The following is a 19,875-nucleotide window of genomic DNA, read 5'->3' as shown; positions in this document are numbered from 1 at the left end:
TTGTCTTTTTTTGTGGTGAGTGAATGAAACAACCCCTCGGAAATGCAGATTTTATTACACTTACATTAAATAATCTTTGACCCATCATGCTAGGGCCACGCTCTGCGATAAACATCACATTAACGTGATTTTGAAGCCGATTAGTTAACCAACGCCCAGGAGTTGCACATTCATCATCCGTGGAACTGCTACCTCATTCTCCGGTATGGGAGCTGATCTCGGAGGAAGAGTGGGTTGAAAAAACTCAACGACGCAACGGTGTGAAGGATTAAAATACGAGCTATAAGTGATGATGAATGATTAATTGCAAGAACTAGGAATAGTTCTTAGATAGAATAGTCAACTAGCGTTCTAGCCATGTCCATTTCAAAACGCATATTTATTATACCGTGAACCCATTAAAAATGGGAAATCAGGGTACAATGGTTTTGTGAAAAGTATGTAACAGGCAGAAGGAATCATCGCAGACCCCATAAAGTATATACATATATTCTTGATCAGGATGACGAGCTGAGTCGATATAGCCTGTCCGTCTGTCCGTCCGTCCGTATGAGCAAACCGATCTCAGAAGATATAAGAGCTAGAAAGTTGATATGTGGTGTGCATACTCGGGTATACCATAGGCAGTTTATCTTATTTTTTCGATAACTAATCCGATAACCTTTTTATCGAGAATAATCGAAAAATCGGCTTTGTTTTTTAGCTTAATTTGAACACTTTTAGACCTGGAGACTTAAAATTTGCGTTGTATATAAAGTTAATGGATATAAAGATATTGTAATTTACAGATTTTGTATACCCCGCCCCCTTCGCCCACAATTTGTAAAAAACGTATTTCAAGTTCTAGAGACTTGTGCTTTGTAATGTACACACATTTTAACCTTATGATCACGCTCTGAAGTTTCATTAAGAAAGTTTTACTACAAGAGAAATTATTCAACTAATAATTGCCCACACTACAGCGCAGCCCAAGCGCTGTCGCTGCGCAATCAGCAGAGCGCGTGAGATACTTGCGTATGGATGCGTGTGTATACATGTGTGCATAAAAGAAGTGCAAAATGAGTAGAATATCAGCTTAGACGGTTCAGGGTACCCCCCAGTCGAGCAGTCTCGACTGGAGCCTTCTTACTTCATTTATTTTGGAGATTTACGCTCCAAGAAGATATTTTGTAGATCTCATGACTTCTGCATATACATATATTCGGTGTGTACTCAGGATAGCTGATTTGGTAGAAGATAATAAGATAATGTTCAAGACTATTAACATGATAAAAGCCGAGACGAATGAACCCAGTTGAAACTAGTATACATACATAAATCTTTGTACAGATATAGATGTGAAGGACCCATACCAAATGAAGAATCAGGTAAGCTGAGGAGGCAGGTCACCTTATTTGAAAAAGAAAGAGAAAAACCGTGAATGCAAAAAGGAAAGCTTATTGTTCAAAGCTTGAATGCCAAAACGTAGCATGAAAGCGATTCAAAGAATATTTAAGCTGAAAGAGGATTCCGAGCAGCAGAATAGAATAGAATACTCACAGAGACTACATAGGCATACACATACACACATATACAAACACACAGAACATACACAATGGATGAAAGCGGAAAAGAAAGGAAAACAAAATAATACAACTTTTTGTGTTGGCACAAAGCCAAGCAAATGCAAAATGAATGTAATGAATAGAAAACACCGAAATGAAATATGTAATAAAAGCAGAGAAGAAAAGGCATTCATAAAACACACAATCATTTGCTACATACATAATATGCACACGTATGTAGTTGCACATACACGTAGACGTACATTACATTTACTTCCCCGCACCAGGTGTACAGACGTGGAACAGAGCAAAGAGATTTGAGCTGTGACCCAACTGTCAAATATCTCAATTTTAACAGTTTTATGAACAATTTTGACCAGTTTTTATATGTATATGTATATGTATATGTATATGTATATGTATATGTATATGTATATGTATATGTATATGTATATGTATATGTATATGTATATGTATATGTATATGTATATGTATATGTATATGTATATGTATATGTATATGTATATGTATATGTATATGTATATGTATATGTATATGTATATGTATATGTATATGTATATGTATATGTATATGTATATGTATATGTATATGTATATGTATATGTATATGTATATGTATATGTATATGTATATGTATATGTATATGTATATGTATATGTATATGTATATGTATATGTATATGTATATGTATATGTATATGTATATGTATATGTATATGTATATGTATATGTATATGTATATGTATATGTATATGTATATGTATATGTATATGTATATGTATATGTATATGTATATGTATATGTATATGTATATGTATATGTATATGTATATGTATATGTATATGTATATGTATATGTATATGTATATGTATATGTATATGTATATGTATATGTAGTCGATGGAGCCCTGTCTCTAGTTTTGAAATGCAAATTGGTGGGCGTGGTCTCCAAAATCTGTAAATTACAAAATCTTTGTATCGATCAATTGTATATACACAGTAAATCTGAAGTCTCTAGGTCTACAAGTGATAAATTATTCTCGATAAAAATGTTATCGGATGAGTTATAAAAAAAAATGAGCAAAACTTGTACTGCATATGGTTACACGAGTCTATATGCTAAATTTCAGCTCTCTAGATCTTACAACTTCTGAGATCTATCAAGGTATCTCCTCCTTTTGTGAAACGTATGTAATAGGCAGAAAGAATCATCGCAGGCCCCATAAAGTATATACACTTGGTACTCGCTTAACACAGACTCTTTTAGAACGAACTCGGTCTTACACGGCTACAAATTTACTCCCATACCCCTTTTAACACGCTAAAAACCTCGTTCTTACAAGAATGCAAGATTGCACAGATTGCTGTGAATGAAGCAAACAATTCGAAATCAGATGACTGCAGCTCTGAAGGAACCGACCCATTTAGTTTAACGATAGATAAGCTCTAAGAAGGATTCGCATATACTAGCAGCTTGGAATCGTGCTGAATTTAATCAGATCCGGTCATCGAACGAGGACTTAAGTTGAAGAGAGAGTTGGAAAATATACTTTGGCCTTATAAGGAGTGCTATAAAGAAGCTTTAAAAGCCACCAAACAATCGAATATGACTGATTTTTTTTGATAAGGAGCCACCAAAAAAGAAAACATGTTCAAACAAACTGACTTAAACTAAAAATGCCACCAAATGCATTTCAAATTTGATTTGAATTGAAACATATGATCTCCTTACTTTTTAACATAAGTTTCTATAAAGTTCAACATGTTAATTAATTATATGAAGCACCTTTTGTTTTATTTAATACCAACTTTTAATTTGCAAAATATGAATGTTATGCATATATTAAAGGCATATACATAATAACTTTTGGTTAATTTTGAACAAATGTATGAAACTTTAATAAAAACAGACCAAACTCGAACAATCACAAATTTTTTTTTGCCAATATTGAATTTTGAGAACATAATCCCTTATTTTGTACTGAATCCATGTTTCGCTTAACACGATTTCGCTTAACACGAGGATTTTTAAGAACATAACCCCCGTATTAAGCGAGGGCCAAGTAAACATTTATTCTTGATCAGGACGACGAGCTGAATCGATATAGCCTGTCCGTCTGTCTATCCGTCCTTCCGTCCGTATGAGTGCGTCGATCTCAGAAATTATAAGAGCTAGAGAGCTGAAATTTGACATGCATACTCGTGTATACCATACGCAGTACAAGTTTTGCTTATTTTTTCGATAACTAATCCGATAACTTTTTATGGAAAATAATCGAAAAATTGATTTTGTTTTTTTTTTAACCTAATTTGAACACTTTTAGAAATGGCGACTTCAGATTTACTGTGTATATACATTTGATGAATACAAAGATTTTTTTTATTTTCTATATGCCATGCTCCTAAAAAGGCGTAACAATTATTTTTGGGTCATCGATAGAGGAGGTTAGTAGTAACTAAACTATCCAAATCTAGCTAACTATTGTACTTTAGGAGATATAAACTTTTGCGGTTTGTGGTTTGCGGACATATATCCAACATAGCTTTTTGGTCTTGGGTGGTCAGCCCGTGTATGTATATCATATTTCAGGTCTCTAGCATCAATACCGCCCAAAATATAGCAGAATTCGAAAATTCAACATATCTTCATGTCCGATTTGCTACGCCCATAGTGGGCGTAGACATATAGTTTTAATTTATATTTATGGAATCAGAATTTATAGAATCATAACATTAGCTTACGTGCAAAATTTTAACGTTCTAGCTTTAAAACTCTACGAGATACAGTATTATCCAAATTTACATACCCCCAATAGGCGTACATTCTAAATTTCAGCATTCTAGTTCATCAACTAATATGATTTATGGTATGCATTTTTTGCCACGCCTCTAGTGGAAGAGCCTCCGATTACTACGTTTCCGCTTTTAATTACAGTCCGTTTATCCCGACGATTTTTTTCATAATTTTCAGTCATTCACACTTAAGCATACTAATCCGTTGTTAGATATATGTATATATATGTATTTATTTATCAGTAATCAGTAATCAGTACGTAGCAGCGACACAAATGCTGCTAAGATAAAGAGATAGACTAACTGCAATGTCAACGTCACCATGATATTGAAATAAATTTATAACATTTTTATGTTTTTATTTAAAAAAATTAAATTGTTTTATGTTAAAATCTATTACGAACAAGGCAACCGTAAAAAAAAGAAACAAAAATAGATTTTTTTGCTCCATCTGGTTTAAACGTCGTCCGGGTATAGCGACGTAAAATCGTCGGTCCCTTGAGCGCTGTTATAACCGGCGTCCACTGTATGATGTTTTAAGTGTTTGTCCCAGTAACTAATTTCGCACACCTTATACTATATATGTACTATATATGAAATACGGATTTCAGTGGCAATGACGTTGATATCAGTTCTTTGAATATTCATTTGTAATTTTTATCTTACCTGGCTAATCAATCTACTTCGAATGAGCTGCAAATGCCGAATCATTTCTGAAACAGCTCGATTTTTTTCATATGCTTGCTGTGATGGCTCTCTTGCAGTCAACGTGGCAATTTCTCTAAAATAAAGACAGTCATTATAATTCAATTTAATTCAAATTATATACATATATACATATATACGTATACAAATAGTTTAATATTTAATATTTAATTAATATTTTAATATTTAATATTTATTATACAAGAAACGTTATCCAACAATTAAGTTCCCATTGTAAGCCCACACTGCAGTCCATACGTGTTTATGCATGCGTGCGTATACCTGTTTGTGCGTATGTATGTGCATGAGTGAAGAAGTGTAATTGTAGTCGAGCAGTCTCGAATGGAGCTATCTTGTTATAATATGTACTTATTCACGAAAGTGAAATGAGTATATTGATTTTGTGCAATGTCCGTCTTGTACGCCCGTCTGTTCGACTGTCCGAATGAGCGCAATTTTTTTAGACGCTATTGAAGCTAAAAACTTGAAATTTGGAACACATACTCGTGTATATCTCCTTTATAAAAGGCGTATTTCAAATACTAAGGACTTGTGCTTAGTACATAATCCATCGACAAGAAAAGTTATTAAACAATTATGTTCGCATAGTTATCCCACACTGCAGTCCATGCGTGTTTATGCGACCATGCCTATGTGTGTCTGTGTGTGTGTTTCTTGTGTAAGGAGAAAGACGCGAAAAATGATAAAAATAGCTGTTGCTCGAAGGGTTCAGGAAATTTCATTGTCGAGCAGTCTCGACTACAGCTTTCTTACTTGTACTACACAAATTTATATTGATTTTAGGGGAGACTATCAAAGCTTCTGCGTTTAAGTAATCTGTAATTACTTTTAATTTCCTATTAGAGAGTTACCGAAGTTAAATATATTAAATATGCACACCCATCAAAAACTACCAAATAATTTGCAGGCAAAGGAGCAGATGAGTAAGCAAATATACATTGGTTCGAGTCTTCTATTTATGACGCAATTTTTTGTTTACAAATTATAAAGTGTCAAACAATAATTGAATTATTTAAGGCTTTTTATTAATTTATTTATGTACGAAAAAATATATAGTATATCAAAAGATTAATAAAATTTTTTTATTTGATTGACGAATTAAATAAGACTGAAAGGGGTATTTTATTTTATCAATACAATTTATGTTTTATTTGGATATTTATCTTTACATTTAAGCTTCTAGTAAACATGAAAATATGCGAATAAAATAAAAAGATACATAGCTTCAGTATTGAGCAATTTTTATTTTATTTTATTTATTTATTATTTTTTTTATCAACATGTTGAAAATTAACAATATTAAATTGCATATTATTAATAATATATCAGTTTCGTTAACCGAATCGATATAACTGTCTAAATTAGTCTTTAGTGCTACTGTGTTGGCTTGTTGGTAGAGCTCTGCTTGTGGACTATTTCTAAATAATTGAATGCTACAAGCGGAAATTGCGAATATATAGTAAGGGAGGATGGCAAAATACGACCACAAGCCAAATATAATTTGATTGACCCCGCTCCAGTTCAAAATGGACACCCCAATTAGGACGCGAACTTATTTTAGACTACCTCTCAACAACTATGTTCAATAAGTTTGTATTATAATTATATATTTACATTCCGCCAGCAGAGATACGTAATCTGATACCTCAATTATAATTTAGCTTCTATTTGGCATGTGCAGAAATAATAAATTTTGCTGTTCATACTCCTAAATAAATAAATGAATACTTTTTCTATTCAAAGTGGGGTCTATATACATTTAGTGTACGAGAATAGTAAAGAGCATACAGCAATATTCCTTAATATCCTTGTTTAAAAAAAACTTAAAATTCAATTTTACGGCGGCTGTCACAACTTAATCACAGACATTATTTGTTGATAAGATTTAGCTCTTATGATGTATAAGATACAATTTTAAAATATAGTTTTGAAAAAAAGCTAGTAAAACAAGTAAGAAAGCTCTAGTCGAGACTGCTCGACTACGAGATCCCAAGCTACTGATATTTCAATAATTATTCGCACATGCACACACACACGTACACACACAGACAGGGCCAAATCGGCTCAGCTTGTCGCCCTGAGCAAGAATATATATACTTTATGGGGTCTGCCACGCCTCCTTCTGCCTGTTACATACTTTTAAGAAAGCCATTACCCATTTTCAATGGGTTCACACCCCTGATTTCCCATTTTCAATGGGTTCAGGGTATAATAAAACGGAAAGTTTCTAAATTTCCGATACCTCTTTAGGACTTAACTCTTAAGATGTATAAGATACAATTTGAAAACATAGTTTTGATTCAAATTTTAATCGATAAAATTAAAACGGAAAGTGTTACCTATTATTTTGAACAATCCTAATCAGGGCGTGATTTATTCATCCATAATAAAATATCAATTCTATACCTTCTATAAGTTCTGAGATTGACGCGTTAATACATACGAATAAAGCGACTATTATATTCATATACTGCATTTATTATTTTCCATTTTTATTAATTTCAGGATATGAATATACATATATGATACGTCACCTAAGAATATGCCAAGCAATGTAAACCTGTATCTTCTGCAGCTTGACACTTAAGTACCAGTCATTTGATGACTAGATCATTAGAAATATGTAGAATTGTAAGCTCACCTTAAAGGTTTGAGCAACGAAGAGCTGTCGTCTGATAGGCTTTGCTTGCCAAAGGCATCCAGGCCCAAACGATGAGTGAGGTCATTTAGCGATGGCAGTTCCATTGGATTAGGTATATATTGTCCGCCATCCATAGCAGTCGAAAAACGTTGTTGTTCTACACCACTAATATTTTGTTCTATATGCATTATTTGATCTTTTGAATCCGTGTCCGGTTTCTCAAAAACTTCTTGTTTTATCAGGTTTCTATACTGACTCCTGAATATCATAGCACTCGCGTTCTCGATATTGACATCCTTTGGCTCAGCTGTCTCATTCGTTGGGTACGTTGGCAGGGTATTTGTGCTGCGAGAATTTTGATCATGTAAAGCCTGTATATCACTGGTGTTAGCAATCGCAGTAGCTGACTTCATCTTGGAAATACCATTTAATAGTCGCGACTTTGACGTAATTTGAATACTCTTTTTTGCCGTTACAATTTGATGAGCTGGCTGCAATAAAAATGAATACAAATAACGATATTATTCGAAATATGAGAGTCAGGTATCTGCAAATTTCAGGTGCCCAAATAGATTAGCAAATGCGTTGAAAATGCGACATTTATTTATTTAGTGTTTTTTTTTTTTTTTTAATTTCGTAACTCGTTAACGATATTAGAAGAGTGTGTAAGCGTGGGGAATATCCTTGATGCTCTCCGGCTGCTAATGGATAGCCGAGCGCATAGCTTTTCGCCAGTTTTGTGTCGGATCCGCCGAAAATTAATTTTGAATAAATTAAAATTAAAATTAATTTAAATAAAGTAGGATAAAGATAACTAAAGATAGTAGCACTATTACCATTTATGAGGTACTTACCTGGCTGACATTATCGAATTCCGATTCACTGGAACTAGTTACTGTGCTAATGCTCTGTGCGTCAATATCCAACAAAGCGTTCTCCCCATCACTAGCCGACACGGGACCCATCTCAAGTTCCATAAATTCATGCCCCTTGCATATAACTTCGCCTTTGATCACACCTTCACCGTCGCTGGTCCTCAAAATATTACAGCCGGCTTCCTCATTCTCAGTACACTTATTTTCATTGTTAACAAATTGTTGTTGCATTTTAGCAGCAGAGAGTGTGATTTCGCTTGAATTTAATTGGAAATTAAATTGGCGTCCAGTCTCTGTTGCAGATCCTTCAAAATCTAGTGAGCTATTTGAATCGCCATCAAATTTATTCGGTGGCGATTTGCGTTTTCCCGACATTCTGTAAATAAAAAACGTAAACATTGTAAGCATTGAAAATGGGAAATCAAGCTGTAATGCATTTTTTAAATAAGTGTGTAACAGCCAGAAGAAGGTGTAGCAGGCTCTATAAAGTATATACTCTATAAAGCATATAACGCACCAATCTTAGGAGCTATAAGACCAAAATTTTAATAATGTTTGTTGTAGGCCCAAGTATAGCACGCGCAGATCGAGTTTGTTTCAAAAATTACTAATTATATTTAGTTTAATCGATTATATACCTTAAGAAGAATCAACTACATCCCTACATCCTTAGAGCTTATCGACCTTGAGGTCGGTATAAAAGCCACACATTTATAGTCTTGATATGTATGAAAAAGTCGATATAGAGCGAATTTTTGGTCCATATGTATGAATAGTGGAACCCGGACTCGGTTAGTGCTTCTAACTCTTGAATTAACTAAAAATTGTATAACAGACACTTGAAATGAAAAATTAAATAATTATATAATTTCTGATATCTTTTGTAAAATTTATTTACAGAATGTAAATTTATAAATGAGTCAGAATTTCAATTTTTTTTATATTGCATATCAGCTAAAAATTAGTATTAGGGTCCTGAAGATCGTATTTAGTTCACGCTATGCTCCGAGCTAAAGCATTCTTTACTTTATAGGTACAACACAAAAGAGAAAAACAAAATAACAAAAATAAATTTCTGTCGTGCTTTCCGGGGAATACATATTATACATAGCATATTTATATTTAGAGAAATCTTTCGGCATCAACTTCCGTTTATCTGTCTCACACTCTTCTCTTTCTCTCTCCTTTTCTCTTCTTCGTGTCTCTTTCTTGATATTGCATTTGGAGTAGTCTTTGGCACGTGAATGTGTGCACATGCAGCAAATCTATTATTTTATAATGGTGTGGGTGACTCTAACTCCTGTCATGCAGTCCTTTTCTCTTAATAATACCTTTTGGCTTTGGATAAGATGACAAATTAATAACAAGATAAACTATATGATATATTTGGAAGCGCACGCATCATGCATACAACCACAAGTGCTATTCAAAGAAAACTATGTAGTATATATATCAGATGAAGGTGTAACTTATTTATCGCTGAACATTCTGCATTCATGTGGGAGTTGAAGTATTATTATATTGACGCGTAATAGAGCGATCTGGCATCTGGCACCAAGTCAAGTTTGTTTGACTTATTCGATAAATTAAATATCGAGACTGGAAATATACAAGCGAATAGAGCAGCGATACATACAAAATATATATCTTCCATAAAAGAGTTTATCTTAAGTGACGAAATGGTCGAATAGAGCAGAATACAGAAAAAAAGTTCAGTCCCCATCTCTGATTCAGAAACAGTCAGCCTCGAACTCACAGCCAAAAGAGGAAACAGAGCTTCAGTTGGGGAAGCGACAAAGACAACAAATGATTGTTTTTGCGATTTGCTTTGAACTGAACATTTTATTTATAATGATGACTTCCGTAGCTCGTATGAATAGACGCGACATCAACACACACCGCATACAGACGCCGCCCACCACACTCACACATACGTAGTCATTCATTCAAATATTGACAAGGCTCCTGCAAATAGCTTCCGCAAGTTGACTTTAATGGGCTTCTTTTGGCGGTTTTGGATTTTTTCTGGGCTCAACATATATACAGATATATAATACATATAATACGTATCAAGTGTTATGCATTGCGAAATACAATATTATATACAATGTAAATTATGTGTATATATTGTAAAGTAAGTAGTAAGAACGCCGGATTTGGATTTGAAATCGGGGCGAAGAGTTTAGCTCTCGTTTAAATAAAACTTAATTTTCTATACAATAACTGTAAAAATATATTTTATTGACAAGTCCAAAAGCATAAAAAGATGTGGAAGAAGATCATCAGCGATGGCTGATGAATCGGAAGTGGACTTAACACAAAACTAGAAACCAGTACACTTGATTCTCCTTAATGGCGCAAATAAAACCAAAACCTGACAAACGTTCTGTATGTTTGTGTGAATACATAAGGAGTTAGAAGGCTTCTTGCGTCCATTTTAGACGAATTTCATTACTTTCTATTTCTTGGACCATTTATCATTTGACGTCGAAGCAAGTGCGTTCAATTTGTCCGCGTTACTCGTAAAAATCCATCGACACACTTCAAGACTTGGGGGCGACTTTTCGAAGCCCAGCAATTTTGAAGGGGAAGGTTGGCTACATACTTCTTACTTCAGATCACTCGTTGCCTTCACTCATACATTCCCACCAAGTATGAACAAAAGGCCGTAACATATATTCATAGTTCTGTATTAGAATTATAAGTACTTGTGCAAATACAAACGATTTGTGTGTGGGTGTATAACGGGGGCTTAAGGTAAATAAAATAAATATTATTCTTCCTTTTTAAGCACCATATATAAACAACAACATCAGGAAAATAAAACACATAAAGAAAATAAAAAAGAGAAACACACACAAATGCCTGGGCGCAATAATGAATTTTCAATTGAAATTGCCCAACCACCTTTTCAGGAGCTCTGGACCTGGACCCACGACCATTTCCCGTTTCCCATCGACTATTTGGCATTGTTTACGAGCCCTCGGCAGTGGCCTTCATGTCTTTGCGCACGTGCTGGCATTAAAAATGAATTTGGTTAGCCGAAGGACCATTGGCGGTGGAAAGAATCTAATGGGGTCTACTTATTTGAGAGAATGCCGATTACCACTTTGCAAATTACCAACTCAAAGGGCAAGTCCATGACCTCAAAAAATAAAAGAACACGAATGCTGAATGTAAAACTCAATCTATTATAGATATATAGGCAACGGATGAATCCAATTTTACGTGTAGTTTGTTTGTATTGACTACAGGTAATTGCGCATATAGACAGAAATATAGCAAGTGAGTCTTAGTCATCAATATGTCAGAAACTTTGTCCTTATATTTTATATCTTCTATCTTCTATCAAAGCCTTATTATTAAATGTCCCACTTTCAGACCTCTCAAATATATATACAAATTTCAGATATTATCTTTGACAATTGTCTTTGTTACAAATTAATATAAGATAAGTAGAAATAGAAATTTACTATTACTATTTACTCAGACTGAGGTTGCAGAGACTAATACTGCCGAAAAGTCCTAGAGGTCTGACCGGTAACACTTCAGTTTTGAGTTTAAACGACATACCATTTAAATCTCAGATACTACTATAACTTAAACGCTACTAGACCGTATTTAGTATTTATTATATATATATATGAATATTTATATATATATATATATATATATATATATATATATATATATATTATATATATATATATATATATATATGCATATATGTATGTGTGTATGTATAAGAAAACACATCGAGATATGTGCATATCCGAGAGCTAGACGGTTTTTAACTGTATGGTACTTTTCGCTGTTCAAAGGAAGCTTTTGTGTTTGTGACCACTCTTTGTTGTTGTTATTGTTGTTCTTGCTGGGCTTTGTCTCTTTGTTGATAGCGCACTTGTTTGGTCAAAAGGGCGCATACAAAAGGGCGACTGCAGCACAGTCGGAGGACATCGTGCGTCTATATTGCCCAGGCCATGTATACCATCTGCTGGGGGTCATCCGACACACACAAGTCGAGAGATTCGTCTATTATTTATGCCTATTTATGTTTGTTCATTTTTACATTGCACTTGGCGCAACATTCAATGGGTTGCCCTTTAATGCTTGTAACTCTCTAAGCAATATGTAAATGATGCCTATTTAGCTTTTCATAAATTTATATCTATATCTATATCTATATCTATATCTATATCTATATCTATATCTATATCTATATCTATATCTATATCTATATCTATATCTATATCTATATCTATATCTATATCTATATCTATATCTATATCTATATCTATATCTATATCTATATCTATATCTATATCTATATCTATATCTATATCTATATCTATATCTATATCTATATCTATATCTATATCTATATCTATATCTATATCTATATCTATATCTATATCTATATCTATATCTATATCTATATCTATATCTATATCTATATCTATATCTATATCTATATCTATATCTATATCTATATCTATATCTATATCTATATCTATATCTATATCTATATCTATAGGAAAGGTTCTCCAGCTTTCCTAAAGTTTCCTGAAGGGTGATTATTACACTTGTCGCACTCTATTGTGTTCGGCATCCTGATGGAATGTCATGGTTAAGCTTGAATTATGTCTACTTAGAGCTGCAGGCGAAAGGGCATTGACCAATCTGCACTGTAATGTTATATTCGTTAATTTTTGTGGGGCTTCGTAAGTTTAACGCACAGTCTGCTAGCGCTCAGCTCACAGTATCTGACACTTTAACGAGGATGCCAGCTCTGAAAAAATATTGCAGTCAATCTTCTAAGCATAAGCCGCTTAAATGTCCATAATGACAGTTTTCTTCTTAGCTGCCACCGCACTAAATCGATCGAAATCCACAACTCATGCAAAAATAAACAAAGAACAAGCAAATCGCACAACAAGAAATTAAAATAGTAAACGAATGTATAGTCTATATAGTATTTAAGCTGTAGGTAGTCCCGCAACACACATTTAACAAGTAAGAAGGCTCTAGTCGAGACTGCTTGACTAGGAGATACCCTGAGACCTCTAAGCCAATATTCTACTCATTCTGCACTTCTTTATGCACACATAAATACACACACATCCACACGCACTTATCTCACGCGCTCTGCTGACGGCAATATTATGAAAATTTATTTGTTAAATAATTTCATTTGTAGTCATACAATCTTAATGAGACTTTCAGAGCATAATCATATGGTGAAAATGTGTGTACATTCCAAAACACCAGGCTCTCGTACTAGAAATGCGTTGTTTACAAATTGTGGGCGAAGATGGCGTGGTATCCAAAATCAGTAAACTACAAAATCTTTGTATCAATCAACTGTGTATACACAGTAAGTGTAAGTGTATAAGTGTTCAAATTAGGCTAAATAAACAAAATCAATTTTTCGATTATTCTCGATAAAAAGTTATCGGATGAGTTATCAAAAAATATGATAAACTTGTACTGCGCATGGTACACACGAGTATGCATGCCAAATTTCAGCTCTTATAACTTCTGAGATCGACGCACTCACACGGACGGACAGACGGACTGGGCTATATCGCTGAAACTCGTTGTGCTGATCAAGAATATATATATACTTTATGGGGTGTGCGATGATTCCATCTGCCCGTAACATACTTTTTCACAAAACCATTATTACCTGATTTCCCATTTTCAATAAGTTCAGGGTATAATAAGTAAGAAAGCTCTAGTCGAGACTGCCCGACTACGAGATCCCCTGAACCCTTCGAGTAACTGATAATTCAATATTTATTCGTACATGCACACAAACACGCACACACACAGCCATACGTACGCACGGATAAACACGTATTGGCTGCAGTGCACTGCTTACTACTACTAACTCTTGTGGATGAACCACATTCATGAAACTTTCAGATTATAAATATAACATGTGTATTTGCATATATTAGCCAAGGCACAAAGCTCTAGTATCTTAAAACTCCTTTTACAAATGTGATAGTGAGATGATGAATTAGGGGTGGGGGTAAATTTTGACAAAAATCGAAATTCCATAAAGTACAATAAATCTACATTAAAAAATTGGTGACTCTAGCTTTAAAGATGTAGGAGATATAAAATTATTACTGGTTTTCTACTGGCGCTAGCTCTTATATCTTCTGAGATCGACGACAGGGCCAAATCGATTTAGCTCATCGCCCTGACCAAGAATATATATACTTTGTGGGGTCTGCCAAGCCTCCTCCTGCCTGTTACATACTTTTAACAAAACCATTACACCCTGATTTCCCATTTTCAATGGGTTCAGGGTATAAAACTCATGAGTGGATAAAAAATCATTCTCTGAGAATCATTTTCTGAGTATGCGAAGGCGAATTTTGAAATCAGTCTATAAAAATTAAAACTAAAATTAAATTGTGAACTGTGGAAAATCTAGTCAAGATCTTTATGTGGCTTGTCTTATATTAAAATAGTAAACTACGTGCCGAATCACGTCTCAAATGGAAGTTCTTACATTGTATTTTCGAATTACGGCTTACCTATAATTTAGATATGTGAGTCTGGGTGTGTGTGTGTGTCTGTTTGCAATACATTTTATATGAACATTATTATCGCCTAACGATTGCCACAGAAGGGATCGTCTTTTTATCGTTCTTGAATTACGTTTGAAATGCGACCACTTGACCAATCAATGAATATTATATGTTGTCCTCTGTATGCTGTTAAATGTTGAATATCGCCACCCTTGACTGCAACCCTGCCAGCAGCCAAACTGACCCAATTTATACCCCCAAATCGCTTACCAAACCAAGTAAAAGTACTCTGCACTAGAGTCTGGGAGTAGCCGACCAAGAAGATTCTCATCTTATATCTTATAATGCCACACCTCCTCCTATAAAATGTGCACATTGTCCAACATACATGCATTCATGTTTGAGGACAAAACACTATGGGCGATTTTCCATGATAGCTGGTATAAAGTTATAAAATTGATGGTGGAATATTAGGAGAATTTTTTTATTCCTTAGTTGTTGATACTTTAGCTAGATGCTTGATTGCACCGGGGGTCAGTTAAAGTCAGCTGATCTGTTGAAAGCTTTAAAGTATAAAAATTGGCACAAAAAATTTTCTGTTGTTGCTCAAATTATTATTGTTTTCTTTGAAAATAATAAGACCAATATGAGAAACAAAGCTGAAGGTATCTGTAATCTATTTTAAAGAATACATGTGTAGACATATTTATTTTATTTTATTATTTTTATACCCCGAACCCATTTTCAATGGGAAATCAGGGTATAATGGCTTTGTTGAAATGTATGTAACAGGCAGAAGGAGGCGTGGTAGACCCCACAAGGTATATATATTCTTGATCAGGCCGACGAGTTGAGTCGATTTGGCCCTGTCCGTCTGTCTGTCTGGCTGTCCGTCCGTCCGTCCGTCTGTCCGTATGCTTGAACGCGTCGATTTCAGAAGATATAAGAGCTAGAGACTTCAAATTTTTTTTTAAATGTTCGTATTTACAGCACGGATATCAAGTTTATCCCTAAAAATCGATAACTCATCCCGTTCTTTTTTTATCGATAAAAACCTTATGGAAAACCAGTTACACATTACATCTCGTACACCTTTATTGCTGGAGTCTCCAAATTTTGTATGTATGCTTATATGCAATTTATACAATTTCGATTTTTGTTCAAATTTACCCCCCATCCCTATATCCACCCCCTCACCCTCACTTTTGTAAAATACTAGAGACTTTGGCAAATACATGCATATTCATGTTATAATCATAATCTGAAAGTTTCATTAAGATCGTATGTCCACAAAAAAAGTTATTCATTAATTAACTTCTCATAGTAAGCGCGCGTATGTGTGTGTGTGTGTATGCGTTTGTGTGTGTGTGTGTATGCGTTTGGGTGTGTGTGTGTGTGTTTGTGTGCGTATGTGCGTGTTCTTGTGTAAGCTGAAAGACGCGAAAAAATATTGAAATAGCTATTGCTCCAAGGGTTCAGGGTATCTCCTAGTACGCGTAAATTCCAGGTTTTTTTTTGGAAATGTCTTCATATATAGAGAAAAAGGTCATTGCAAAAACTTCGATGCTTTTCTGGGTTGATTGAGAACTCATACGATGTTGCTATTAATATATAGTCAAGGTTGGTCAGCTGCGGTTGTTGTTGTTCCAAATATGAAGAATCGTGTAGTTGGTGAGCGCAGAGGTTTTTTCAAAACGAGCAAAAACGAGAATAAAAAGGTTTCCTTGCTATAAACTAGACACACGCATGTTAATTGTTGAATAACTTTTTTTGTGGACATACGATCTTCATGAAACTTTCAGATTATGATTATAACATGAATATGTATGTATTTGCCAAAGTCTCTAGTATTTGAAATACGCTTTTTACAAAAGTGATGGTGAGGGGGTGGATATAGAGGTGGGGGTAAATTTTAACAAAAAGCGAAATTGCATAAATTGCTTATAACCATACATTAAAAATTTGGAGACTAGAAATAAAGGTGTAGAATATATAATTTTATAACTGGTTTTCGATAGGGTTTTTTATCGATAAAAAAACATACTTAGCTCTTATATCTTCTGAAATCGACGCGTTCATACATACGGACAGACAGACGGACAGAGCCAAATCGACTCAGCTCATCACTCTGATCAAGAATATATATACTTTGTGGGGTCTGGGATGCTTCCTTCCGCCTGCTACATACTTTTCACAAAACCATCATACCCTGATTTCTCATTTTCAATGGGTTCAGGGTATAAAAATCCGAAATTCAAGTAAAATATAAGTAATATAATAAACAAAATTACCCAAAATCGACAAATCGCCCATAGTGCAACGAACAGACGCTGTAAAATGAAATTTGAACTGAAGCATAATACCCAATTAGAGCAATGGCAATGGATAGCGGATATAAAAATTATGTTCCCAGTGCGTCTGCAGATATCTGTGTCTCTTCATAAACTGTTCTACTCGACTGAGTCGCCAGCATAAGGGATTTGAGCTTCAGTACTAAATTTGGGTACATCCATCCGATATGTATTGTCTTGCAGTATCGCCAGAATGACAACTAAGAGGCCGACCCGATTTTATACCCTGAACCCATTGAAAATGCGAAATCAGGGTATGATGGTTTTGTGAAAAGTATGTAGCAGGCGGAAGGAAGCATCCCTGACCCCAGAAAGTATATATATTCTTAATCAGGGCGACGAGCTGAGGCGATATAGCCCTGTCCACCTGTCCGTCCGTCCGTATGTCCGTATGAGTGCAGAGATTTCAGAAATTATAAGAGCTAGAGACTTTTGCATGCATACTCGTGTGTACCATACGCATAACGAGTTTATCATATTTTTTCCATAACATATCCGATTTCTATTTTATCAGAATAATCGAAATTTCAAGTGCGAGAGACTTGTGCAGACACACACATTAGAACATTATGATCACGATCTGAAAGTTTCATGAAGATAGCCCTAAAATTTACAAAATAAATGATTCAACAAATAAATTATCTTAATCTTGCACACAGTCACTGCTTACTTAGTGGTGCATGTGTATGTATGTGTGCATGTGTTTTTGTATGTGTGCTTAAAAGAAGTGCAGAATTATTGTAATATCATTTCATTGCACGGCTAAAGGTATCTCTTAGTCCACTCTTACTTGTTATTATGTCTGCTAGCTCCATTTGTGTCCATATAATATATGCATATTTCATCGCGTCACTGACTGATGGAAAATAAACTCTTCAAACAGTTTGCCAATGTTTGCATGGGTAGTGCAAGTAGCTCACGTCACAGAATTTAAGACATAAAACAACATAAAACAAAAGACAAAAGATCAAAACATCTTTGACAATGAGATTATGACACAAGGAAACATGTGAGCCACATCTGGCCAACACGTGGAGTACAAAAGAACAGAGCTCCAATCCGGTTTTCCATTTCGAATATTTAGTGAGCATAACATTATCTGTATCTGTATCTGTATTTGTATTTGTATTTGTATTTGTATTTGTATTTGTATTTGTATTTGTATTTGTATTTGTATTTGTATTTGTATTTGTATTTGTATTTGTATTTGTATCTGTATCTGTATCTGTATCTGTATCTGTATCTGTATCTGTATCTGTATCTGTATCTGTATCTGTATCTGTATCTGTATCTGTATCTGTATCTGTATCTGTATCTGTATCTGTATCTGTATCTGTATCTGTATCTGTATCTGTATCTGTATCTGTATCTGTATCTGTATCTGTATCTGTATCTGTATCTGTATCTGTATCTGTATCTGTATCTGTATCTGTATCTGTATCTGTATCTGTATCTGTATCTGTATCTGTATCTGTATCTGTATCTGTATCTGTATCTGTATCTGCATCTGTATCTGTATCTGTATCTGTATCTGTATCTGTATCTGTATCTGTATCTGTATCTGTATCTGTATCTGTATCTGTATATCTGTTATATCCCATGCATTTTAGGCTTCCTTTATGCACAAAACATGCATTCGTATCTGTATCTGTTACGCCCCGACAGCGCTTGCAATGTGAGCTATACTATGGGAACTTTTTTGTGGATTAAGTTCTCTTTGGATAGACCAGTTTATCAAAATTATAAGGCAAAACCCTGTCGGCAATAACTTGCAGAAGACTTATTCGGGATTGCTTGACTACGCGATTCCCTGAACCCTTCCGGGAATAGATATTTCTGCGCACTTTTTCTACAGTGTGGCTTATTATATGTTAAATAACTATTATTATAGATGAACTATCTTCTGATCTATCTTTCAGATCGTTATAGTAACATTAAAATGCAATTATTTATTAAAGTACAAGTGGCTTGTATTTGAAATACGCCTCTTACAAATTTGGGGTGGAGGGCGGATTTTAAGGGTGGAGGGTAGATTTTAACGAAAATCGGAATTTTATAAAATACATTTACATATATATTTCTCCAGAAAAGTCTACTTTTTCTTTGGGTTTTTGTAATTACTAATTATCTTGAAAGCGCATGATACTTGTCTGAAATCTACGCGTTCATGCATACGGACAGACAGATGGACAGGGTTAAATAGATTTAGTTCGTCGCCCTGATATAGAACATATATACTTTGTGGGATTTGCCACGTCTGCTCTCGCCTGTTATACAACATCAATGAGTTCAGGGTGTAAAAATAACAACAAATATTGTTTTTAGTTATCAATGACCATCCTGAGCCTGAGGCTGGGAACTTAGGAAGTGGCCAATAATTCTGAT

The 19,875-nt window shown here is 34.4% G+C and overlaps 1 protein-coding gene across 1 annotated transcript in view; it reads right to left on the bottom strand.

The window, feature by feature from the left end:
• LOC6585782 (transcription factor SOX-6) overlaps positions 1 to 19,875 on the bottom strand; it is a 54,513-nt gene that overhangs the window by 28,419 nt on the left and 6,219 nt on the right. Inside the window, exons 2-4 of the mRNA XM_044007121.1 lie at positions 8,577 to 8,973; positions 7,723 to 8,213; positions 5,022 to 5,136 (exon numbers count right to left, since the gene is read on the bottom strand). Of these exons, the coding sequence (XP_043863056.1) occupies positions 5,022 to 5,136; positions 7,723 to 8,213; positions 8,577 to 8,972 (1,002 nt within the window). The 5' untranslated portion in view covers position 8,973. The remainder of the gene's footprint in view (positions 1 to 5,021; positions 5,137 to 7,722; positions 8,214 to 8,576; positions 8,974 to 19,875) is intronic.

Source organism: Drosophila mojavensis, unplaced genomic scaffold (genome assembly GCF_018153725.1).
Source record: "Drosophila mojavensis isolate 15081-1352.22 unplaced genomic scaffold, ASM1815372v1 contig_151, whole genome shotgun sequence".
Taxonomy (NCBI): Eukaryota; Metazoa; Arthropoda; class Insecta; order Diptera; family Drosophilidae; genus Drosophila; species Drosophila mojavensis.
Note: the sequence above shows the minus strand (reverse complement) of the source record. Positions and strands in the feature narration are given on the sequence as shown.